The following is a 27,181-nucleotide window of genomic DNA, read 5'->3' as shown; positions in this document are numbered from 1 at the left end:
CCCCAGTCTTCCTCCAGACTCTGGCACCTTGATTTCCGAATGACATGCAGAATTTGCTTTCATCCGAAAAAAGTACTTTGGACCACTGAGCAACAGTCCAGTGCTGCTTCTCTGTAGCCCAGGTCAGGCGCTTCTGCTGCTGTTTCTGGTTCAAAAGTGGCTTGACCTGGGAAATGCGGCACCTGTAGCCCATTTCCTGCACACGCCTGTGCACGGTGGCTCTGGATGTTTCTACTCCAGACTCAGTCCACTGCTTCTGCAGGTCCCCCAAGGTCTGGAATCGGCCCTTCTCCACAATCTTCCTCAGGGTCCGGTCACCTCTTCTCGTTGTGCAGCGTTTTCTGCCACACTTTTTCCTTCCCACTGAGGTGCCTTGATACAGCACTCTAGGAACAGCCTATTCGTTCAGAAATTTCTTTCTGTGTCTTACCCTCTTGCTTGAGGGTGTCAATAGTGGCCTTCTGGACAGCAGTCAGGTCGGCAGTCTTACCCATGATTGGGGTTTTGAGTGATGAACCAGGCTGGGAGTTTTAAAGGCCTCAGGAATCTTTTGCAGGTGTTTAGAGTTAACTCGTTGATTCAGATGATTAGGTTCATAGCTCGTTTAGAGACCCTTTTAATGATATGCTAATTTTGTGAGATAGGAATTTTGAGTTTTTATGAGCTGTATGCCAAAATCATCCGTATTAAGACAATAAAAGACCTGAAATATTTCAGTTAGTGTGCAATGAATCTAAAATATATGAATGTTAAATTTTCATCATGACATTATGGAAAATAATGAACTTTATCACAATGTGCTAATATTTTGAGAAGGACCTGTATAGAGGTGGAAGACTGTATGAGGCCCTCTAGTGGCTGTTGTGGAGCATTGTCTTGTCTTTACTCTGCAGGTTCTTGTTCAGAGTTCTGGTGTTTCCTGTCACTGTGGGCTGCAGAGCACAGTAGTACACAGCAGAGTCAGACAGATGGAGATCCTGGATCTTCAGATCAAAGGACTTTTGCTGAGGTTTTCCTGAGAATCTCTTAGTGTTTATTTCTGGAGCAGCCTCTACAGTCTCTCCAGAACGTTTCAAGATGTACTTTGGGAAGTCATTTCTGTTTTGTTTGTACCAGAACAATCTTGGAAAAGGATCACTGGTTTCATAAGTACATTCCAGAGTCCGTGTTTCTCCTTCAGCAGCAACATCTCCTTCTGGCTGCTTCACTGTGTCTCCTTTACACTCTGGAGAAGAACAGAACATGCAGAGGAAGAGATGAATCAATGAAGATGATTGATTAAAGGAGAACAATCAGCAGCTTTAAAGACTTCTATTACATGTAGAATAAATGTCATTTTCACTGATCATTGTCACTTTGAACCATATCAGGTGTTTCTACAAGGTAACAAATGGCAGCAGAAATGATCTGCTCTGATCTTCTGTAGAAGGAACATTAAAAGCTCTTCATGTAGAGCTCAGTAATGTGTTCAAGTGTTTGAAGAGGAAACTTGTTGAGCTTTCTATCTTACCAAAGAAAAGAGCAGCAAGAATAATCCACAGCCAATGTTCCATCTGTCCAACAAGGTTTAAATCAGCAGGAGAAACTAGCTGATGTTCAACATTCAGTCTGACAATTGTTCTCTTCACAGCACCACTTATTATTGACACAATGCTGGAGCACAGAGCACAGGTAGAGCACCGCCTACTGGATCATGTCGCCCTCTAGTGGAGTTACACTGTCAGTGGGTCAGATGTGCAGGAGGAACTGGTTCTCCTGGAGATTGTTGATAGCAGAAGAAATGATCAGCAGCAGCTGTAGTGTTGGAGTATCTGTAGGATGGAGGACCAGAGCTGCCTTCTAAACTGGACTCTTCATCCTTGACTGCAGTGAGATGTTCACAGCCGACTCCTAAAGGAAGAGAGAAATGTTGCTGAAGACCAGATTAAACTGGCCTCATTACTTCAAGGGATTTCCTGCAATCAGATCCTTTAAAGGCATTTGTTCTTCCTGCTTTAAGCTCAATTTTAATGTGACAACAAACAGAGGAAATGTGACACAGTGATCAAGTGACATCATCTTCCTCACACTATCTGTTCTGTCTGCTTTGGTTATTGAATTCATTTGACAGTGGGAGTCCTTTTCTGTCCTGATCTCTGACTGTTTCTGGATGAGAAAAACACCAAAACCAAACCTGAACAAATTTTGTAGCTTTAAGCTCAAACTCATGAACCTTCTGTTTTTTTACTTTCTCATGGTTTTCTGTGTGAGCCTCTGTGGCTTCAAACAAACGTCTGTCAGCCTTGAAATGATCACAGCTCAGACATTTAATGGTTAACAGTGAACAGCTGCTGCAGACATCAGGAAAAAACAGTAACTTTCTGTTGAAGAGAGTCCAGGAAATTTTCTGTTTGTCCGCTGTGTCTGAACTAGATAATGAAATAGTTTGATACACTATAGACATTAATTCTACCAAATGATACAAAATGTTCCATGTTATTTAATTTAACTTTAAAATTTACCATAAATGAATGGATGCATATCAGTCATACCAGTGCAACAATCTTTTTTCTTATTGTTTGTATGAATCTGTTTGGAAAAGTATATATTTTCAGCACACATTGTAATTTCTCAAAATCTTAAAATGTATTATTGCTGCTCTGTCCTGCAGTGTGGGTGTGGTAACCTGCTGCTAAGGAGCTTCTCCATCTATGATGGGTCTCAGCCTTGTGAATATCATCATCTCACACACCTCCTCAGCGAGGTCCAGAGGATGGTCCAGGACAGAGCTGGCTCTCCTAAGCACCCCTTGTTCAGTCTTGTTCTGGCCTGCTTCCAGCCCCTCAGCAGATCACAGCATGAAGAACTGCAGATGCCACCACAGTGTCAAAGAAAGTTTTTACCGGGGACTGCACACTCTTGTGCAGGTCCTTGGTTTTTGTGGACCACTTCAGATTATTGTTGCGTGAACAACCAGGTTCTTGTTCTCCTCCACCATCTCAGTGTCCAAGCCCTGAATGTTGCCTGCTGAAGTTGTTGTGAACTTTCTGCAAAAGTCAGTCAACATCTCCTTTGTCTTGGTGGTGTTGATGTGAAACTTGTTGAGCTCAAACTAGGTGACAAAGTTGGCACCTCCCCGTAATCCCGGGTGTTCCCTCCAATACATAGCCTACCCTACGGAGGGGGTCAAGTTCTGAGGCCCCAGAATGGATCCATGCGGCACACCAGAGGTCAGTGGAGTCGAGGGAGAGTATACCAGGTCAGGGTTAGGGGCATTTCAGAATATTGACAGAACGTGAAAGAAAAATGAGTGAATGGTGCTAAATAGGACCCTCAGTTGATTACAACTCTACCCTCCTGTGTGTTTTTTCTCATTATTTAACAAGTAATCGACAGAGTGAGCATAAGGCAGAGATGGCAGGAAGACAGCTGATGAAGAAAGTATATTATAGCCCTTCAAATTCGGGAAGTTTTGGGGGTGTAGATAGGCTGAGGAGGGTTATGCAAGATGAAACGGGAAAGAAGGTTGCGGTTGAAAAAGTTAAAGATTTTTTATCAGGAGAAGATACCTATACTCTACATAAACCTGCAAGAATAAAGTTCCCGAGAAACAGAGTTTTTGTCACCAGACCATTGAGGCAGTTCCAGGCTGATCTCTGTGACATGCAAGCTCTGGCCATGGAAAATGATGGTTATAATTATTTATTAACAGTCATTGACATCTTTTCAAAAAGGGCGTATGTACGAGTTTTGAAGAGGAAAACAGCCGCTGAGGTGGTAAAGGCATTTGAATCAGTTTTTACAGAAAGTCAGATCCCCAAAAAACTTCAGACTGATGCCGGTAAAGAATTTTTTAACAAGAAATTTAAGGTTTTAATGGAGAAACACGGTATTGAACATTTTGCCACAGTGAGTGAAGCAAAAGCTTCAGTGGTCGAGAGATTTAACCGCACATTAAAAACAAGGATGTGGAGATATTTTACAGCTAACAACACCCGGCGGTACGTCGATGTACTGCAAAACCTAGCTAAAAGCTACAACCATTCCTACCACTCCAGCATTAAAATGAGCCCTATGGAAGTGACCCCAGAAAATGCCTTTCAAGTGTTTCAGAATCTGTTTGATGTCAAGTCCAACAGATATTGCAAGGACTCAGTGACAACGTTTAAACAAGGGGATCTTGTCAGAATATCCAAGGTCCGTGGAGTGTTTGACAAAAAATACGAACAGAGTTTTACGGATGAAGTGTTTACAGTCTATGACCGGATACCCCGATCTCCTCCTGTATACAAACTCAAAGATTTGGATGGAGAACCTATCGAGGGTTCCTTTTACGCTGAGGAACTTCAAAAAGTAAAAATATTTAACGATAAGATGTATCAAGTGGAAAAAATATTAAAACGACGTACGGTCAAGGGAGTCAAACAGGTTTTTGTAAGCTGGAAAAACTGGCCTGAGAAATTCAACAGTTGGATCAAGTTTGATGAACTTCGAAACGTATAAAAAGGTTTGCACTAAACCTCACAGTTGACACAGCATCATGAACCGTCAGGTAGAGGATGATGGCTTTTACGTTACTCTTCCATCTAATGCTAGCATGGAAGTGTTCAAAAATAATACCAGTTCAAGTTTCCGTGTAAATTTAGCTCAACATATTGATTTAGAAGGCCAATGGATGGTTGCATTAGCAGAGATTTCATATCCTCATACATGGCATAATTAACCGGATTATGATGCCTACTTTGAATGGAGGAAGGTTGGTGATGTGGAGATCAATACGCATGGATCATACGAATGGATTCATGTTTCTGAACCAAAACTGGCTCCTTTTCCGGCGGATATAAAGGCTGGTTTCTATCACCTATACTGTTACAGCGACGTGGTCAGCCCGCAAATAGTAGGCGACACTTTTGCACCTTTACTGCGGACCGTCAAAGTACAAGGCAAATTCAGTGATATGATTACTCAGACGTTTAACCCTGCCCACTACCTTCCAGTCTCCAGAAGACATATTGAAAATATCAATATAGAAATTAAATCGGACCAAAACGTTCCTGTAAATTTCGTCTATGGAAAGACCGTCATAAGACTACACTTCAGACCGGTGATATCACAACGTAGCCTGAGATAAATTTTATTTGTATAAACTATTCCAGAGATATGTATATAACCTCTAAGACTGATTGATTATCATTCATATTACGCTGGTCATTCAACACTGCATCAAGCAGGCAAGAGAGAACATGGCACATCTAAGTCTGAGACGTGATCCAAATCGCTTTGTAAATTACTATATAAGTCAATCAGGCGGTAATCTGCCAGGGTTTTATGGGGCCCCGGTCATGTACGGACGCGGAATTGGATCATTATTTTCAAAATTATTCCGCTTCGTATCCCCTCTGGTTAAAAAAGGATTTGTTATTGCAAAACCCCATCTTAAAACGGCTGCATCAAATATCGCTTCGGATGTCATCGGTAGAGCCGTGAATAAAATGAGTGGTTCTACACACACCGACGGTCAAGAAGGTTCAGGAATTATGGTTTTATCCAAAAGACCCAGAACAAGACTCCCTGGTGATCGTTTAAGGACGGTTAAAAAACAACGACAAACGCGAAAAAGGAGATCAGTCACAGCTGACAAACGAAGAGGAAGGAAGTCATCCGCAAGTTTTGATATATTTAAATAATGGCTCTTTTACATAACAAATCATCAGAGTGCACGCTGGCAGAGTTGGACTTATTTTCTGCCCCGATGACGCAGCTATCGATCGAAGATAAAATTTACACCGAGATCCAGCCTTTATCAGCAATCACTGATGGAGGGCCGATCGAGTTTTTCATTCCGGGAGATGGAGAAAAGAATCTAGATCTCAACGATATGCTGTTGCATCTCAGAGTGAAAATTACTAACGAGGATGGAACAAACCTGCCAGATGATGCACCTGTAGGGCTCATCAACTACCCGTTAAACACCATCTTCAGTCAGTGTAATGTCACTCTCGGAGATCGATTGATTTCACAATCCAGCGCTACACATCCATATAGAGCCATGATTGAGACATTGTTAAACTTTTCTGAGGATTCTTTAAAAACCCAGTTTAGCTCTGGTCTTTTTTATAAAGACACTGCAGGGGCTCTGAACTCTATTGTTACAACTAACGGGCCTAACCAAGGTCTTAACAGCAGAGCAGGCTTTACGGCAAATTCCAGGGAGGTACATCTCCTAGGCCCCCTGCATGCAGACATATTTTTCTGTGAGAGACTTCTTTTAAACTCTGTTGACCTTAAAATTAAACTTACAAGAGCCAACGATGCCTTTTGTCTCATGGCAGCAAGAGACTCCACTTACAAACTCAGGATATTAGGAGCATCTCTTTTTATCAAAAAAGTTACTGTCTCTCCAGCTGTACGACTGGGGCACGCTTCAGCTTTAATGAAAGCAAATGCTCTCTATCCACTTTCACGTGTGAATGTAAAAACATATTCCATCCCTGAAAATTCAAGGGTATGCAACCAAGAGAATCTTTTCTTAGGCATCTTTCCCAAGTATGTGGTGATTGCGTTACTGGATCCTGACGCTTTTACAGGAACACGCAATCTCAATCCGTTTGACTTTAATCATTTTGATATGGAATATTTAGCTTTGTGTAAGGATGGCAGACAAATTCCTGCTAAGGCCTTCCAGCCCAATTTTAACCAAGGTCATTCAGTGAGAGAGTATTACAACTTGTTTACGGCTACAGGACGACATCTAAAAGATCTTCCACTGAGTATATCACGTCAGGAATTTAATCAAGGATACTCTCTATTCACATTTAATCTTAACCCGGGTGAGGATACAGATGCTCTATCTCCAGTTTCCAGTGGAAATTTAAGACTGGAAATGCGCTTCAGAAACCCGTTGCCTCATACCACCACGCTGATCATCTACGCTTGTTATGACTCTATTTTAGAGATTGATTCAAAGAGGCGTGTGCTGGTGGATTATTATTAATCTAATCAGGCATGAATAATCATGAAATTGAGAGCCTGATGCGTCATCTGCTGGGAGATTTGTTTTGTGGTGTATGGCCGTGCGACCAGCTGCCGCTGCTAGCTGACAAATTCCCAGGGCCGGCCTACTTTATCGTGAATACACATCCTTCACACATGCCGGGGGAACACTGGCTAGCTCTGACATTAGATGAGAATGGTCAATCCAGCTTTTTTGACTCTTATGGATTCTCTCCGGATTTCGATTTCTACCCGTCAAGCATCGTAACATTTTTAGAAGACAGATCCTCAAAAATATTGTATCATAATAATCAGCTTCAAAACACTCTTTCCACTGTGTGCGGTCACCATTGCATTTTTTATCTATGTCATAGAGCGTGCGGATTATCAATGCAGCAAGTGTTGTCGAAATACACCGGAGATGTGATTAAGAATGATTTAATGGTATCTATCTTTGTGAAAAAATATCAGAAATGTGTCATTAATCAAAGTTGTACATTTTATACTCACGGAACATGCTCTTTGGAGATGTTTCTGGATTGTTATGGAATTTAAAATGTCTTGTTTTTTTTTTTCATTGTTTTTTTTTTCTTCTTATGATTTAATATTTGTGTAATGATATCATATGTTAGTGTGTGAAGTAGAGAACGAAGTTAGACTTGAAAAATATAATCAATAAATATTTTATTGAATAAAAGAAATAGACTACATGTTTCATTTTCTTATAACGGTTTATGGTGAAAATGTAATCCATCGGGGTGGTAGTGTCGTCTTACGAAGAGACCTTTTTGATCTCCCATCAGCATTTTTTGGATCTTCCAGCTCAGATCTCGACCAGTAGGGAGAATGAGTTATCTGCCTTCTTCTTCTTTTTCTTCTCTGCTTAACGCTGGGGGGTGTACCCTCATTTTCAATCGATGTACCCTCTGTTTTAAAACGTCTATATTCTTCACGAGCATAAGGGTTAATGACTGAAGATATAGGTATGTTTACTTCTGACATGGAGTGTAGAAAATCAGACCATCCTCGGGTTTGTGATGCTCCAGATTTTTTAAACGGAAGCATGAGATTTTTCAACAAATCAATCATGTGGGACCCCTTTATAATATTTCCGTTAAATACAAATTCACCTCGCGAAGTCCAACTCTCACTTCTTTCGGATAATTTCTTCAAAATGTACTCGGCATTTTTACGGTTATGTTTAGGTAGGCTTTTCAGTACTTCCGTAAGAACCTGATCCTTAGGGGCCTCGTCCTGCCCTGGGCCTTGTTTTTCTTGGGACCGCTCATGTTCAGGAACCTCTGTGTCACGCTGCAGCGTTAAACTGACCCGCTGTTTTTCTTCTTTGACACCTTGCTTAAGTAAAGTCAGATACCTCTGGAGAAGAGCATCGTATCTCTTGATGTTTTCATAAGAAGTCAAACCCGGCTCGTTTAATATCGCTCTCATTTCAGCATCCAAATTCTCCTCCGCCGTCTGTCTGATGGACGTGTCTGACTGGGTCAGACGCTTGAATTGATGAGGGGAAATGAGAAACATCTTCTGCGATGTTCTGAGAGACATTATCTCCTGATTATACCACCCACTAGATCACCGATCAAGGGTGCAAGAGCCGTTAAGATGGGGAGAATAAAACCACCTCGTTGCTTTTTGAGAGCCAACTGTTTAGTTTTTATCCCGGTTCTTTTATCACCCAACAATCTGATGATATTTCTTTGTTTCTTCAATTGTCGGTGTTGAGAGGGTGATAGTTTAATTTTACCTTTTAGGATATTCAGTGCAATCTCGCACAGAGCCTGAATAAAGTCGGGAGAGCTGTGTGCGAGAATATCTTTACGTTTCTGTGGACAGGCCTGGTACAAAGCTCTGAATAATGGTAAATTCCTTTTTATACGCGCTGACATGATGACTTACTTTGTTCTGGGTACGTACACAGCAGGCCACTGCTGAGGAAGTATCCCCGTTCTCAGTCTGAAATGTTCTGGGCAGGTAGGCGTAAAATCGATGATTAAATATCCATGAGCTTCTCTCGTTGCGTCTTCAAAACTCTCCAAGAAGAGACCCTTTTGAGATGGAAACATTTGGCGGGCCAGTATATTCAGCTGCAGCTTATCTCTCGGGTTCTTAAACAACACCATATAATTACAGTTCAAACTAATAGTGCGACTGAACTTTCCCTGATGAAAAACATTCTGAGTCAACATCATAACACTCATATTACGATGGCGACGAAACTGGGTAAAGACTTTCATCACGTTTTCATCATCTGAGGCTTGAGCGATAACATCGTCTAGAATAATCAGATGATTCTGATCAGGAGGAAACAGGTTTTCATCTTCAAAAGAATGAGGCAATCCTTCCACAAAGGTAATATTTTTATTCATCTTCTGCAATTCAGCATACATGGGTTGAAAAGATGTGTAAATCCATACAATATTTTCTGGAACAATATCCATGACATGATTACAGTTTTGTAAAATACTTTTTTACAAAGAAAGTTTTCCCGCAGCCGCTGGGTCCAACTATCATACATGAGAAAGGTGCTCTAAATCTAGGATCAAAATCAATCTCCTGTAAATCCATGTGACTTTTTATTTTATTTCTTCTTCAACTCTAATAACCGAAAGGCAGAGTTGTCCCGTCAGAAAAAAGACGTCTCTTATCATACACCAGTCGAAACTTTTTAAGAAATGTCGCGTTTGTCAAACGGAATCTCTTTTTATCCCTCCTGATCGTGTGTTGAGGGATTTCAATGACACCCTCACTTGACCCCTGTAAGTAGCCCTCGACCAGCCCTTTGATGCTGTCAAAATTGACCCTCTCGCTGCATTCATGCGTCTGAGTGATGCCTTTAGCACGTATCATTACATTTTTACGGTTTTTGGTCTGGTATGCATAACTCTTGGGTCCTGTCGATGCAAACTCCGAAATGCTGTCACCATCTAACTCGTCAGTAAGATCACCCAGATAATTCCCCAATTCCAGAGGAGTTTCACCACTTTTTGTCACATAAATCAAACTGTCCGTGTCAATATAAATCAATCTGTCCTGTAACTTCTCCATGCTGCTGAGAAGTTTTAAACGTGCATAAGCGGTGGTGAATGCTGCTATAAACACATTATTTGTCTTACTTGGTGGATATATGACACGTTTGCTGTAGTTCCACTGCACTACACACATTTCAGGGTTGAAAAAATGAAAATAGTTAACCCTGTATTTACTCGAGAACATGAAGCTGAAAAAGTCTTCAGGGTTAGTGATGACTGTGGTCTGAGACAGATCACTTCTTTGCGCAAATTTCCCCCAAAAACTGTTTAAACACAATTTTGCAACCTGCCTTTTGGCAGGATTCACCTCGATTTTCTCAGGGTCTAATTGGATGCCCTGATGCAGTTTGTAGTCGCTTATATACTTTGACTTACTCTCCTGATCCACTGCTTCAGACGGATAGCCTGAAGCCTCCTGCTTACCCTTTAAAAAGCAATGAATGTTACCTTTAAAAATTGTATCACTTCTCTTTTCAAAATGCCACACCTCTGTGATTTTAGCAAGACGATAACCACACTCCAAAGCTTTACAAAACTCTACAGTCACCCACACACCCATCAAAGCTCTTTCTTGATCATTATGCATGCAGGGACCTGACTGGTTATTTAATTCAGCGCATGAGCGGCAGAGAGTGAACACAAGTTTACCTTGGGATGTTCTGTAAGGTAAAACAGGGAACAACAGGTTACGTGGTGGGTAGACCACAGCTTTGATTATACCGAAGTAGCTGCTGGGGTCATCAAAATCTTTGTAAATGATGGTGGGGTGTCCGAGGGGGAAAACGCAGTTGGCGTTTACATAAGGGTACAGAGATGTGTAATCCACATAGTGTACAGTTTCATCCGGTTCCGCTGTGTACCTCAACTTCATAGGACAGGTGCGTCCACCATACAGCGCATCCCGGGGGGATAGCGGTTCGGGTGCATTAACTTTCTCAAGAAAGCTGATCACCCCTGGGTCTGATTTTTTCATTTCAGTCCACTCATGCTCCCATATGACCTCGAGACGAAGGCCGTACACAGTTTGTAACACCTTGCTTCTCTCAACAGTGGCTGCGTAAAACTGTTCAAATGCGACCCCTCTCAACGGACACTTGTCATGAGGCATGTAACACTTTTTACAGCCGTGGAAAAAACAGCCATAAAATTCAAACGCAACTTTGACACCGTTAATCTCTGCATACCCATCCACTGAATATGGCCCGATTTTCTTTTCACCCCTATTTAATGCATGCTCGATAAATATGGCTCTGCTGTCTGCAATCCAGCCGAGCCATTGAATGGACGCGCTGGAGAACGTTTTACTGCTACGTCTGTAGTCCAGAGGTGATGGAATGGCTAAGGTTTGAGGAGGAAGGAAATTGGTTACAAAAACCTTCATGCAGGCTGATGCTATTGTGATACTTTTAAACGGATCCACACTTGTCTCCTTAAAGAACTCGTCTCTGAATTTTAAGCATCCTTGAAAAAGAATTTCAACGTCATTTTTACAATAACGAATAGCTTCTTTCTTAAAGTCAAAGACCTCTTTGCTCGCTTCTCTGTACCAGCTGCTAAACACCTGTTGTTCTTGAAGACTCATGCGTTCTACAGCGTAGCAGGATGGAGGAGGAAAAGCCCCCACATACTGGAGATGTTGTTCAGAGGAAAATAGGTGGGGAAAAAAACCCTTGCTTTGATCGGTAAAGCCTAACGCTTTCGGCATGGCACTAAGCTTCATGCACATGAAGGACAGGCTATCAATGTATTTTAACCTGTAATCAGGGTCGGTTAAACAGAGAAGTTTACTTCCTACCATGACGATATGTGGTTTAATACCTAACTGCAGCATTGCTGTGAGAATCAGGTAACTATCGTACCCCCGCGCGTTATGAGCTATTAAGGTGAAGCCTTTGTACTTCGGTCTCCTGAAATGGAAAAGAAATTTTTGGGTGCAATTCAGTCCATAAGCGTACCATTTATCACCTTTCAATGTTTTAGCACAGACCAGAAAGGGGGTATGCACGCCGCTCTCATTGACGAAGCATTCGAAATCATAAAAAATCAGTTTATCATCAAGCTGATTAATTGCACTGCAAGGCAGAATGTAACACTTATGATCATCGCATGTAATGTCTAGGCTGGGGGGTACATTTTCACCGCAAATACTGCATTTTACATTACACACGTGTGGTTTATTCGGTTTACTGATTGGAATAACGTATATCCGTTTGCATACTTTACAGAGTTTTACCAACTCACAGTCACTCATAGGCCTTTCAGCACTATTTCTGATGCGCGGTTCCCTGTGTCTGCTGAAACATGAAGAATTACGACAGATTCTTTGACAGCCTGCACAGCTTACAGGATTGCTAATCTCTTGCATACATTTATATGTTTGACACACTGAACAATAACCTTCACAATGGTGTGTATTTGCATTATCATAGCTGGTGTAACAGTAATTACAAATATATCTGCACCCCATAAAACCTTTGAGATTTTTTATCCCATAGTAATGACCTTGAAATAACAGCAAAAACAGAGGGTTTGAACGATCAGGGAAACTGGTCTCAAATTTACACAGAGCAGTAGAGCCCGTGGTTCTGTGAAACACTACAATTTTTCTCTTCAGAATGGTTTCAAATTTACCAATATCACTAAAAGTAACTGCTGTTTGCTCGTCAAGGCCTGCCTGATGCTGCCATCTCCTCCCCAGTTCTACAGCACGGTGATCCGTGAGCTCAGGATCAGAGACGTGTGCGAGGCTGATTGCAAAACATAACTGATTACCGGTATTGTTTATAATATACAAATGACGCATTTTCTTATTAAACAGTTCACAGTCTAACGTTCCTGCAGCTTTACGCTTAGAACCTCCTGCTGGGTCATTAACAACCTGAAGAACAAATTCCATGTTATTATCTACAGGTATATTTGCATTCGATTGTACTAAATCGTCGAGGAAGTTTTCGAAAGCAGGCAGGATCATATTTCCATCATCTGTAACAGTAAATGTGATGTGACGATTGAGATTTTCACCCACTAATTCCAGCTGCACAACGTCGTTACGTCTGGTTAACGATCTCGCAGCGTCGGCTAATTCATTTATAATACGCATGATGTCTGTATAGAATGCTGCTAAATCTGGAACGTTACTTGGACAGGGCGGCGGTATGGTAAAAGGTCTCCTTATTTCAAGGTTATTAAAATGTTCACGTTCAACCACAGCTGGAGGATCTCGCTCTATTTGATCAGAACTAACTGCTACGTCCGTATTGAAATGACCCCCGTGATGATCTGCGGCGTGTGACGTAAAAGGATTCTGATGAGTGTCAGGTGAATCATTTTGCTCAATACTGAGTGGACAAAATGCGCTATTTAAATCGTAAAGAGCCTGATTGATTACATTTAAAACGTCACCGTGCTGATGTTCATTTATTACATTTTCACTGTTAGCAGGAGATGCATTTAAAACTATGTTATCTGCTACTTCTGCATTAACGGGAATTTCATTAAGTTCATTAACTAAATTTCTTATTTCATCCAGGGCAAGTCTGATTCGGTTATCCATTTCTATGAACATAAGAAAAAATAAAAAATAAAACTAACCTACAGAAAAAAAAACAAAAAAAAAAAACACAGTGATCAGTTGAGTTTAAAATCACCTTGATGTCACCAAAATGCTTCTTTAACAGAATCTGACATGCTGCCAGAAGCGTTAACGATGAGGCCTTATTACGAAGATCCCGTGAGACTGTAGAGACTGTCTTCCTGCGCTGTCCGTTTCTGTGACCAATCTGTCCTACCATCAACGTTACCTCTGTAAGGACAATGAACAAAAAATAAATAAATAGATAATAAATATATATATATATATATTGAAATAATCACATTAAAGCTGGAAAAAAAACAAAGGAATTCAAATTAATTCAGTATGTATGTATGAATTAAAACGTACCTTTCATTAATCCACTCACTAGTGTTGCTCTGCTTTGTAGCGCAGAGAGTCGCTGTCTTTTGGCCGGGGTTAAATATTCTGTAAAAACAGAAGACAATAAAAGTTATCTTACGCTGCGCTGCACAGCGTTCATAAATAAAACGAAAAATAGTTTTTAAAATACACAAGTTTTTTTTTTTATCTTACTCTGATTCTTTGCGGTAAAACCTCCAGATTTCACTTCTTGTTGAACTGAAACGGTGCCTCTCTGCTGAAAGCTGTCTTGATCTTTGAAAAGCGACCTTCTGGTGTATGGATTCAATGTGGCATCTTTGGATGTATCTGTAAACAGGTTTATATGACATTTTATTGAACTATGCTTAAAATACATATATATATATATATATATATATATATATATACATATATATATATATATATATATATATATAGTTTTTATTTAATTTTTATTTCCTTACCTTGCTCATGCTCGACAGCTGTGTCTTCCACAGAGCTCTCAGTCGAATCTGTAAACAGTTTTTATCTGAGGTTTAAAATACATTCACTCTCAAAGAAAAATAGTTAGTTCCTAGGACTTACTTACTTTCTGGAGGTGCCGGTAACTTATCCGGTGTGTCTTCAGGGGAAATGATGATAATTGACGGAGGAGTATTCAAAGAATCAGTTTTAATTTCTGTGTTAGAAGAAAGTTCAGATGTTGTTGGGGTTTTTTTCTTGTTTGGAAATAATTCGCCTTCTCAATTTTGACTGTCGATTCCAGCCGCTGAACCCTCCAACTTGATCATTCGGGTTTACCTCTCTCATCAAATCTATAAATTGAAACATTGTCAAGGGTTAACTATAATATATATATATATATATATATATATATATATATATATATATATATATATATATATATACATATTTTATTGCATTTAACAATTACTTACCATAATCTGATTGTGTCAAGATGAAATCATCAAGGTCATCAGCGGTGGGTTCTATGACAAAGAAACAAATATATATATATATATATATATATATATATATATATATATATATATATATAAACAATATATATAAACAAAATTAGAGAACATTCACATGCATTTAATGATTTCTTAAAAATGAATACTTACTTACTTACTTACTTTTAAAGATGTCATTGTGCTTTTGTGAATTATCAGAAGTAGAAGCCACGATTTCAAGTTTCCTGAAATATTTACCGACATTTTTTCTTGTCAGTACTGGTATTTTTCAATGTAACAAGTGTTATGGTTCAAAGACATTCAGCATTTGAAGACCCTGACACTGAGGTTAACCAATGAAACAGAGCCCCAACATTTACACACAGTATTTATACCAGAACATGACAGTGTTATCTCAACTGCAAAGACTATGTTTTTAAGACCAAAACCCTTCTTGAGTTCAAAGGTGATATGTTATCTAAGAAACAGACGTAACTGCCCCTTCCTGACATCGCCCCTAACAGTTGGATATGGTATAACTGTAACTCCCTGAATAACCTTTTACTCTAAGATGAAAAAGTAAATGTTTTAGAAAAGCTACAGGTAACTAAAATTATCATTCCTTTTTCCTAAAATTGAGTCTCTCATGATTAAAAAAAAACATATCATTGCTAGTCAATTTATAACTTGGAAACAGTATACTGAAGTTCTTTTTTTTTTTCTGTTAATCTCATATTCGTCTTACCTCTTTCAGCTGCTTTTCCAGTATGTTGACGCAGAAGCTGAAGGTTTTTCTCGTTCCATCGATGTAGTGAAGCACAATCTTTTAATTTACTTTTTAGGTCTTTTCTATTTTGAACGGATTTAGACTGGCTCATATATTCAACAAATAGGTCCTGCTGTAAAGCAAAATTAACTTACAATTTCTGTCAGGTTACACAGTTCATTTATTAGGATTTCATGTGATAGGTCAACATTAAGTTGATTATACCTTTAAAAATATAAAAGGATGCATGTCTTTTTTTGTTTTTGTAGATGTATTAACGCCTGAAAAAACATACAGATTATTAATAACACCCTTAAACACACCCCTGTGTTTTAATTGGCTCATTTAAGGTATCGCCCCTAATGACGACAACCAATCAGCATCCACGGTTACGCCCCCCTGGACACACCACCTGCTTGACCACGTGACCTCCTGCCCACATGGCGCCCACATGGCGCCCACATGGCCCCCACCGGAGGTCCCGCCCTCACCGGAAGTCCCGCCCACCTGTCAAAAAGTTTGATGAAAGGGTGTACTTAAATTCTCTCGCAGGGCAACGTACCGACAGTGAACTGGGACAGACATTAGAAAGGGTCTTTGAATGTCCAATATTAACAAAATCCGGGATGTTGCTCAGCGAACCCTGGATTCTTAATGAAGAAAAAATATGCATCTCCGGTATCTGTAATGAGCTAAGTGAAAAGCTATGAGCTCTGCTATTGCTAAACTGTTGCCACCATTCGCTCAGCTGTGCTTACGACAGCTCGTTTGTTCATTCCACGATTGTTCCACAACGCACTGCTGGCACTTATATACACATTAATATTTATAGTAATGATATTTCAAAGTAGATGTGGCTCATAGAGAATAGCAAAATAAGCTTTTCTTTGGGTCAGCTGAACCACTAACCTGGATGTGACCTCATCATACCTGGGACAGCCAATTGTGAGCTTATATTCATTTCTCGTCACCACTAGAGTTTATCACGAGTCGATAAACATTTTCATTTGTCATCTTGGGAGTTCATAAATCCATACCAAATCAGTCACTGGGGCTAAAAACATAACATTAGAAATCAAATGCCCAAAAGTTTATTGAGTCGTAATTCTGCAAATCATTCTTTAAAACATTATTTTTGTTATTATTTTATTTACCCGTCTGATTTGAATTGTGATTAAAGCTAATTTGGCCTCATTCTGTCGGGAGTCTGGGATTTTTGTTGTTTCATGCCTGCTATTAACATTCATTCACCACTAGATGCCACCAGAGCCTCTGATTTTGTGAACAACAGGTGCTGAAGGTGAACAGGTGCTGCTAATCTACATTCTACTGGAGGTGTATAAGAAGGCTGGGCTGAGACTTCGTGGTAACTTCTCCTGGCCAGAATCCTTGCTTGTCTCTAGTTTTTCAACTCCAGTTTGTCCCACTTCTTCCTGTGCTCCTTCTCAGGTGACTTCCTAGTCCTGGCTCCAAGCTCCTCTGTCTCTTTGTTGCAGGCTTCAAGCTTCAGTCAGCCTCCTGCCAAAGTCAAGACAGCCAAGCCTTCAATTGATTTGCATCAAGTTCCAGTGGACAGCCCAAGCCCTTCGACTCCTAAAGACCTCAGGCAAGCGAACCCTGCATCAAGTCTCAAGAAACTACACCAGAGAGCTCTCCACTTACTTTGGATTATTACCGTGACTCAGCAGCAACTAATCCGTCCTCCCAGGCTCTGCATCGTTCTCCCTCGGCCCACCACGTTTCCTTCATCTTCTGGTGCATCCTGTCCCGGTTCCAGCTCCATTCCCACTTCCTGTCTAAATAAACTTGTTAAACTTTTCTCCTGCCTCCTGAGTCATTCTGCATGTGGGTCAAATCTGTAAAGAAAACCATGACACATTCCAGATTACTCAGAATAAAACTTGGCTCTTGAACAAACATATTCACAATGAATTGTGATATAACTGCATCATTTTAGTGTTTCAATTTCAGTTTTATTCCATTGCTTCTTTTTTGTAGTTTACCGGTTTTCCTTTTAACTCAGTAGTTTAGTTGCGGGTAGCTATTCTAGTTAGAGTTGTTGATAGAAATATTTGAACTTGGAGAATTATTTTGTAAATGAATTCTTATATTCTGGAGGGAAGTTGTTGTGTGTTTATTTGTATATGTGGGCAGGGCTTCCTGTCTGGGAACATCAGGGCTCCAAATCACTCCTTCACCTATTGTTCTACAATCGAGCAGCAATGGGCTGGTATTCACAGGAGAATACCTGACAGACTGAAAGTTGTTTGGCTAAAATTAAATGTTCAAACTTTGCTAATGATTTTATTAACATCAATTAATTACAATTGTTAATAGTTGCTAACAGTCATTATTTCACAGCACAGGTCAAGTTGTACATTTAGTTATCTATAGAAGTGGGGACTAGATCCAGTCAACAACTGGTATCCTACATGTTTTAAATTTGTCTCTGCTGCAAAAGAGGTGATTGAGAAATCTGAATTACTCATCAACCCGTAATCTGTTTCTGTAGGAGCAGGCTCATCAATTATATATATATATATATATTTAATGTTCTATTAACTATAAATATCTACTTTGTAAACTGCCAAGGGACAGAAGATCCAAATTAGCTGATGCCATAATCTGGTACAGTGGATCATATGGTGACACTTATGTTATAATAATATAATAAATAAAGTTTATTGATAATATTAATATTCAGTTATAATGGACCACAGAAAAACATGCAGGACACTGACTCAAGTGGACTGGAGTTGGCCACTTCTGATCTATATTGAAGTAAATTTAAATCAAGCAGTTCTAGCAGTCTAACTTTAAGTTCACCTGAGTCTGGACTCAGGTGTTCAAACACAGTGAGACACGCACAGCTTCAAAGCGCGGCGGCTTCAGAGTCCAACAGCAATCAAAGTTTCAATAAGACATTTCATGCACATACAACGTAGAACACATTGGACTATAAGTGGTGATTCTAAATCGCTCAGTCAACTGGAACGAAAAAAAAGAGGAAAATTTCGTCTCCTTGGAAAACCTCCGTGGGTTTTTCTTGGGTTACGTGTTAAATCCACGTCTTCGATCGGTAAAATAAAACTTGCCAGTCTTCCTATCCTCGCAAGTTTAACTCGATGAGTTTCCCATGAGTTTTGGCCAGAGGGGAGAATTAATGAAAACCAACGTGTGAGTTTCTTCTCCAGAAGGATGCGTGCCTCTGTTGCATGGTAACCGGTCTCGGTTTCCAGCAAAGCAAAGGTGGGCGTCTCCGGTGTCCTTATATAGTCCACTGTGACATCAGCGCCCCTTCCTATCAGCTGCAATTCCTGCTGGGAGTTGTGGTAGCAGACCATACTGGACTATATAGTAGCAGATGACACTGGGAGGTACAGTAAGGAACAAATGGTCCAACACGGTTTAGTCTCTCCAGTTGCCTCCCAAGGGGAGGCAAAGGTAGCATCAGCATTTTCTGATTTTGTTGAAGACAAACATATAGAAGCAGAAGGGTTCATGGCTGAGATGGAAGTTGAAAAGTTTGAGGTGCAGCCGAACATTGCCCATTATAATCGATGAATGAGAGGGTTTAAACTTCCTCCTTCTTTCTCTCCTCTTTGCTCCTGCTCTGCATCCATGGCGCTTCCTTTCCAACTCATCTGGGATTTGGGGTTGTAGTTGAAGCATTATTTAAGCTTTTGAGATATTAATCAGCTGCTCCCAGTGGTAAAAAACAAAACAAAAACCCGTTGCCGTGGTGATGCATCATAACTAGTGTAAAAAGTATGAGCAAAAATCCTTCCAGCTGCACAGCATCCGATACCGGTGAGGATTATCGTCCAAATAAATACATTTTTATCGAGAATAAGAGGAATTAGTTCTTAAAAAGAATATATTAGAATTAAAGTAAAAGAGCTACTCCAACATGCTGCCATCTTGAGTGGCACAATTCTAGAATATAACATTGTTAAATCTTTTTTTATTATCAAATGTCGCTAAGGTCATTGTTATGAATCTCAAATGTGGAAATTTAAAAGTACCAACCCCATCAGCTTTTCAGCTGGAGGTTTCAATGCTGGAACCCAGTTTATTTCCCAAGAAATAAAGAAATTATGCTCAGGAGAAGAGGCACAGGATCAAAGGTCAAATCTCTGCTGTGCAGAGACTCCCCTGGTTTAAGTTCTTCAATCCCTCCTGACACCAGTCGGGGCCAATGAGACGGAGTCTATGGAAGTGATTTAGTTTATCTTCCTACTGGAGTCACACAGTAGGTCCCCAGCAGGAACAAAGGGTCTGTTCAGGATATAAGAGTAGGTTGGGAGATTTGAATCTCTCAAGTATGATTGGCAGGTGTCAGCTGCTGGGGCTTTCACTATTAGCTGATTAACCATAGTGGCCACAGCTTAATATTGACAATGGGTCAAATAGGGTCAAAGACTACTGTTGAAATAACAGTGACCCGTTTATAGAATACTGGTTTGTTTTTATCTGCTGTGGTTACAGGAAAAACAGAATCCTTGTGCTGACACATTTCATTAAATTAGTTTGATTCATTACTTCCATCACACAGGGTTGTGGTATCACAGCTGGAATTATTTGTAATAAAAGCCTGGGACCCAAACACACAACACAATCTCTTTTAGTCATTAGTTAAATAATCCTGCACTTTTCTTCCTCATTTAGTCAAGTTAATGAGTGGATCAGCACCACAGCTGTGGTTTTAGATTTCACGCACACTTGAATACCATAAGTTTAAGAAGTTTGTTTAGTGCACATAGTTAGGTTATCTTACCTACCTTGATTTAACGCTACTTGTTTCATATGACTCATAACAGATGTTGTTACATTCTGATTTATCTTGACTGGTTCCCAGAAATACCAGAAAAATAAGAAAATCAATATGAGAAAAATATATAAATACCCAACAATGGAAAGCATTGTTCATCCATCTAAAAATCATTTTGGCTGAAATTTTAACTTCTCTAAATGGTTCCAGTGTCTTAATTTTCTTCACTGATTTTCAGACATTATTAACTGAACACATAATTATTATTTATATATCACAATTAATTGTGAAACAATAATTTTTTTTTTAAGATTGAAGTCACTTAATAATTGTTCAATTTTCATTATTTAATAAAATCAACAGTTAACATTAAAACCATTTGAAATGATCAACAATGTTATGCATGAAGTTTCAAAAATTCAGTAAACAAGCAGTACTTGAATGCATCATTAGGCTTACTGGCTGTGGACAGAAAAATCTGTCCAGAAGATCAGTGGCCGGATAGGACTGGTTGGAAACATCTTGATGGTGGAACAACACTCTGTCCATTCTGCTGCTGTCCTGCACAGGCTGCACCTCCAACATGGAGAATCATCCATCCTTTATGATCTAAACCTTCTTATCACAGAGTACAAGATGCAGCAAAAACTGATGTCTGCTCGATTCTCACATGAATCCTAACAAACCAGAGAGGTGGAACGGTGTGTGAGGCCCTCTAGTGGATGTTGTGGAGTACTGCAGGTTCTTGTACAGAGTTCTGGTGTTTCCTGTCACTGTGGGCCTCACAGCACAGTAGTACACAGCAGAGTCTGTCACTGCAGCAGAGGAGATCAGCAGATTAACTTGATTTTCGTCACTCACTTTAAAAGACATTCCAGACACCGGCTTCGACATTAGGATTCCAGTTCCTGAATGAGAGATCAGGAACTCTGGTGGTTCCCCTGGATTTTGTCGATACCAGAAAAAATAGTCGTCTGCAGCTGCTTTTCTGGAGTAGTTGTAGGACAGAGTAACAGAGCTGCCTTTTAAAGTGAACTCTTCATCCACATGTTTAGTGAGATGCTGACAGCTGGCACCTACAAGAGGAGTCATTTATTATTTATCATAATTCAAAATAATGGAAATAAAATCACATTTAAAATACTTTGGAGTCAACATTTGTGTACCAGTTTCAATCTGACCTGTTAGAAGTGAGGCAATGAGCAGAGAAAGTCCATAATAGTCCATGCTGAGCAGAGTTGATATTTGTAGTTTGTGTGTTAAACTGTGCTGAATGTGGACGTTTGTGTCTCTTCTAGAGTTCAGTTACAGCTCAGCTCCTCCCTGAATGTCCCCGGCTCTTCTTCCTTCCCAGAAGAAGTCATTGAGACTGATGTACCCTGGGTACAGAGTCTGAACACCCCAAGTGTCTTACATTGTAACACATTAGGTGAAAAGGTCTAGCCAGTGTTCATAGGTTGCCGTCTGTGAACTCTGTGTGTACTACTGGTGCTGATTCTACCAGTAAATATTAACCCTCTATTTCTGTATGATCAGCGAACAGCGCTGGATCTTCATATTCCAACCAATTCTTTAATGATTTTAGATAATGCTGAACACAAAACTTTGCCACCCCTTCTTTCAGGTATCCCAGCTAACCTGTTCTGCACACTGACTCACACCTCTATGCAGATGTTGCCTGGGGAATAGCAGCAGATGTCTGATGAAGCTTCTTTGTGGTGTTTTTGTCTGATTATTTAAAAGATTATGGATCAGTGCCTGGTCTCGTTATTTCTTTGCACTTCTGGGTCCTGTCGACAAATGGCTGGTTGACATAGAGCAGTGTTTCTTAACTCTGCTACTCGGGGTCCACTGTCCTGCATGTTTTAGGTGTTCCCCTGCTGCCAAAAAGCTGACTTAAATAATTTTTAGATTGACTGCTAATTGCTAATTGCATTTAAATAATGCAATCATTTAAATCAGGTGTGCTGGAGTAGAGACACATCTAAACAATAAAGGATAGGGCCCCTGAGGACCAGGGTTGAAGAAACACTGGTCTGGAGGGAAACGTTTAGCTTTGCAACCCCGGCTCTCTACGTCCTTATTTGGCTCTGTGTGGATCAGCGGAAATTGCAGTATTTGTGTTGGACTTCTGTGGGAGAAGAAAGTTTACTAATTTAAAATGATGAAGAGACAACTGGTTTCCTTTCAAAACTGGGACCTTTTATTCAGAACACATCTCTAAATACATCTTTATACAAAATCCCAAAGAATCCCAAATCCCAGACATCAATATATATACAAAAGTCATATCATTGTTGTGAAACTCTTGTATCATTTCCATTTACGCACATTTTCTGACACACTGAACTCTAATGTAAAAGTGACCTGGCAGGATTCAAGTTATCATAATTTGTTCCAGCTGGACTGTTTCTATCCAGCCTACAAGTTCGCTTCTACAAAAACAAGTCCATCAGTCTTTCCTCACTCCAAGAACTTTTCTTATCAAACTTGTTCCCAGACAGGCCTTGCATGCTGCTCAGAGTGACTGTTTCCTTCCCAGAACAATCTACACAGAATTCATTTTCACATATGGTTAAAACATTAGTATCCCTCTTAATTCAATTTCAATTCAATTCAGTTTTATTTATATAGCTCCAATTCACAACACGTCGTCTCAAGGTTCTTCACAACAGTCAGGTTCATACATTCCAATTAATCCTAATCATTGAACAGTTCAGTCAGATTCAGTTATTTATTCAAATTGGATAAAAAGTTTTTCTATCTAAGGAAACCCAGCAGATTGCATCCAGTCAGTGACTTGCAGCATTCACTCCTCCTGGATGAGCATGTAGAGACAGTGGACAGTCACTGGTGTTGACTTTGCAGCAATCCCTCATACTGAGCATGCATGTAGCGACAGTGGAGAGGAAAAACTCCCTTTTAACAGGAAGAAACCTCCAGTAGAACCAGAACCAGGCTCAGTGTGAGCGGCCATCTGCCACGACCGACTGGAGGTTTGAGAGAACAGAGCAGAGACACAAAGAGAACAAAGAAGCACTGATCCAGGAGTACTTTCTATGGGAAGGAAAAGTAAATGTTAATGGATGTAGCTCCTTTAGTCGTTTCATCTAGAAAGAAAGAACAGATAAACTCTGATCCAGTTTTCAAGGTTAGAGTCTGAAAGAGAGCACATAGAGTTAGTTACAGTAGAAGCTCAGTCAGTAGCCATGTCTAGGAGAGAGAAAGGGTTAAACACTAAAAGACAGGGCTATGTGGATCATCTGTAGAAGGTGAGCATTAAGTTGTTGCCAGCAGAAGCTTGGTCGATGCCCCTCTCCAGAAAGGTGTCACAGGTAGACACAGAGTCAGGCCAGGTGTAGCTTCTAGGAAGAGAAAAGAGAGAACAAAGTTAAAAGCTGAAACAACAGCAAATAATGCAAAATTGGAGAGTAGTGTGAGAATGTAGCGAAGAGGGTGAAAGTGGTCGTTATGTCCTCCAGCAGCCTAAGCCTATAGCAGCATAACTACACAGATAGTTTCAGTTCAGATTATTTAGTTAAACGGCGCTTATTTACAACAATGTCGTCTCAAGGAACCCCACAAAGGGTCCCACTGATGGTCATTATTATACTAAAAACCACAATGATTGAGATACCTCCCTCTGTCAGACTGATTATAACCATTGGAAAAGAGAAGGGGTCATACAGGTAGCAGAAATGGAGGGTGTGTTTGCACCTCAACCATAACTGAGCCGGTTTAGGCTAAACCTGACTCCCCCTTACTCCATCTAACAGGGAGGAAGACGGAGGTAAAAATAAGGAAGATAGCTCAGGATAAACTAAGCCACTCTAACTATAAGCTTTATGAAAAAGGAAAGTTTTAAGCCTCTTAATCTATCACACTTCCAGGACATCTAAGAAAGGAGATCTGCCAGTTCCATCAGGATGTGTCTGATTAATGTTAGATCTCTAGCAAACATTCGTCCTGAAGGATTTCTTCGTGTCACTGCAATGGAATTTTCTGTTTGTGACCAAGACTTGGCAGAGTGTTGGTAATTTCTGCATATTCACTGAACCTCTACCAAATGATTATTGCTATTTTTACCCTCTGCTGGTGTCCAGCCAAGGTGGAGAAATAGCTTCAGTATAGAATTGTTTTAACCCTAACCCTAAACCTTCCACAGTATTGTGTGCTGTGGTCTATCGGTCCCCCAAATACAACAAAGACTTTTTGAAGGACTTTTGTGATTTCTTAGCTGAAATTTAGCCTAAATACTGATTATGTGTGATTTTAATATTCAAGTGTATTGCTCAGATTAGTCAGATTGGCAAAGGAATATTCAAACCTTATCAACTATTTAAATCCTGTCTGGTCTGTGTCTTAGCCCACACACAAACCTGGACGTAATCTCAGTGCCAGGTAGTCTTGCTGCGGGTTGGTGCGGGCCCTGGGCCGTTGGGGGGACCATTTCCCGGGCTTGACTTGAGCAGCTAAGGGGGGGCAATGTGGCTGGGTCTGGGGAGCTTGGTGTCCTGCATCTTGCTCTGTGCCTCTTTGGACTGGGGGCTGTGATGCGTACGGCTGGCCTGGGATGATATTTTATGTCTGGCTAACTGGGACCGCTGCTGCCTTCCACAGCCAGGTCTACCTGCCTTTGCTGCTCTTAGGCTTTGTGGATTGTAGACCTTTTAACTTATTGCCACACTTACAAATGTCCACTTCCAGGTGACAAACACATATTAACACATACCCACTCACCAACACACAAATACTCGTAACGTTTGAAAGTCATGTAAACACAGGTTACTATAACATCAAGGGGGTCTGTCAGGTTTAATCAACCTAAAATACTTATAACATCACAAAAAGAAAAGAAAGACAAATAATTAGTTATTAACTCGCAGCGAGGAGAACGGACAGAGATGTGCTTCAGTTACAAATCTCCAACCGCTCTGAAAACCATCTGTCCGTTCCTCTCTTTTTATTATCTTTAGGGGTTCCCTAGTTACAAAAAACGTTGCTCTCTAAGGATGGGAAAAACATCTGCATCTTAAACAGGTCATAAACACCATTATCTTGTAACAACACAGTCTCATCATCTTAAGATCAGTGTCTTCTGTTCATCACAATCAGCCTTCATCTTTATGACCTCCTCAACTGTAACTGCTTCCTTCTCAGCTCCATTTATGATCTTTGCCTGCAGACAAACTCATCACATCCTTTACTCACACAAACATCATGAAAGGTTATAAAGATCAAATAGTAAAGTTAAAGAAAAGGAGAAAATATAAGATAAATCTATATTCAATTCTTCCAACAGGGTCTGCCTACTTTGATGCTGGTTTGCACCTGGATTTAATAAAGTTAATCTCACAATTAGGATACTGTCTTGTAATATCCTTTTGTAAAGCAAAACTGCCCTGGCACATGTAGGCAACCATCCGCTCTATATGTTGTGATTGAAATGCTCCAACAGGAGACATTTAAAAATAATGCTAATTAAAACAAATGTGAGCTGATAGGCGCTTTAACTGTGGAACGATTTATCACAGCACATCAGGCAGCTTACGTCTGTTTTTAAATCACTTCTTTAAACTGATGTCTTTGCCTTGGCCGTTGACACATGTGGTGTTTATTTTAGATTGAACTTATTTGATTTTAGTCTTTATTGCATGGTTTTTATCTGTGTTTTTAGAGTATTTTGTATTTTAATGTTCAATGTTTTGTCTTTGAGTAATACCGTTGGATATACGATAACAAATAACTTGTAAAGATTTCCACCATTTATGTCACAATCATGTACTTTTGTTTTTAACATGATGTACGATGCAGTAACCTGACAGCAAACCCTAAAATTAAAACATTGTTTCAGTACACTTTGATGTAAATCCTGCTTTCAGTCTTCTTTGGTTGGAATTTATTAGAATCTCACATCTTGACTTCATAATGTTTGTCCACTCTGCCTGAAAACATTCTCCAAACCTGTCAGAAACAGAACAGGTGAGCCCACTGATTTAACTCTGGAGTCCTGGCTCTGACATTCCTCTACTGTAATTTTCTACTCATGAAGTCAGTTTTTTTCAGGTAAACTGGATGCATGTTTCAACTCACTGCGAAACTGAAAAATAAAATCAATTTATCTTCAGCTTTCTAGCAGACAGGTGCAGGTTTTGGGTCCAAACTGACGGTACATGATGATGCTGCCATCACCATGTTTCACTGTAAGTATGCTCTTCTTTCAGTGATTAACTTGGTTATTTTATGCCAAACACATATTTTGGAATTTTGTCCCAAATGTTTCAGCTTTGTTTCTGCAGACTACAACAACTTCTGGTACTAAGGGTCTGGGAGACCTTTGGCAGGTCTGGATATTTTCTATGAAATATCTTCCAACTCTGCTCCTTAGCCCAGACACAATATGTTTTTCTGGAATTCTTCAGTGTTGCTGTCAGCCTCTCTGACCAGTTTATGTTTTGTCTTTTTATCAGTTTTCAAGAAATGTATATGTTGTAATCTTATTTTTTCTCCATATTTTCTCTAAACAGGCCCGCCTGTCCTACCAAGGTCCCATTGTTTATTTATATCACGCTGTAGACCTTATTTGTCCTCTTCTCCTGAATGATGCCGTTATACAATCATTTTAATCCTCTGTAAAGTCTGACTTTGGATAATAGACAGAAAGGAAGAAATGTCTAGTAAATCTCCCTGAGGGCCGAACTTCATTTTGGGTTCGTTTATGAGTCCCCCTACTGG

At 40.0% G+C, this 27,181-nt stretch overlaps 2 gene segments (V, D, J or C); both read right to left on the bottom strand.

Annotated features, from left to right (window-relative positions):
• Positions 1 to 837: 837 nt before the first annotated feature.
• Positions 838 to 1,970, bottom strand: LOC124869348. The segment is given in 2 exon segments: positions 838 to 1,225; positions 1,511 to 1,970. Coding segments are annotated over 2 exon segments (417 nt in total).
• Positions 1,971 to 21,112: 19,142 nt separating this feature from the next.
• Positions 21,113 to 21,769, bottom strand: LOC124870163. The segment is given in 2 exon segments: positions 21,113 to 21,522; positions 21,628 to 21,769. Coding segments are annotated over 2 exon segments (456 nt in total).
• Between the last annotated feature and the right edge of the window lie 5,412 nt (positions 21,770 to 27,181).

The sequence above is a fragment of the Girardinichthys multiradiatus genome, chromosome 6, assembly GCF_021462225.1.
Source record: "Girardinichthys multiradiatus isolate DD_20200921_A chromosome 6, DD_fGirMul_XY1, whole genome shotgun sequence".
NCBI lineage: Eukaryota > Metazoa > Chordata > Actinopteri > Cyprinodontiformes > Goodeidae > Girardinichthys > Girardinichthys multiradiatus.
Note: the sequence above shows the minus strand (reverse complement) of the source record. Positions and strands in the feature narration are given on the sequence as shown.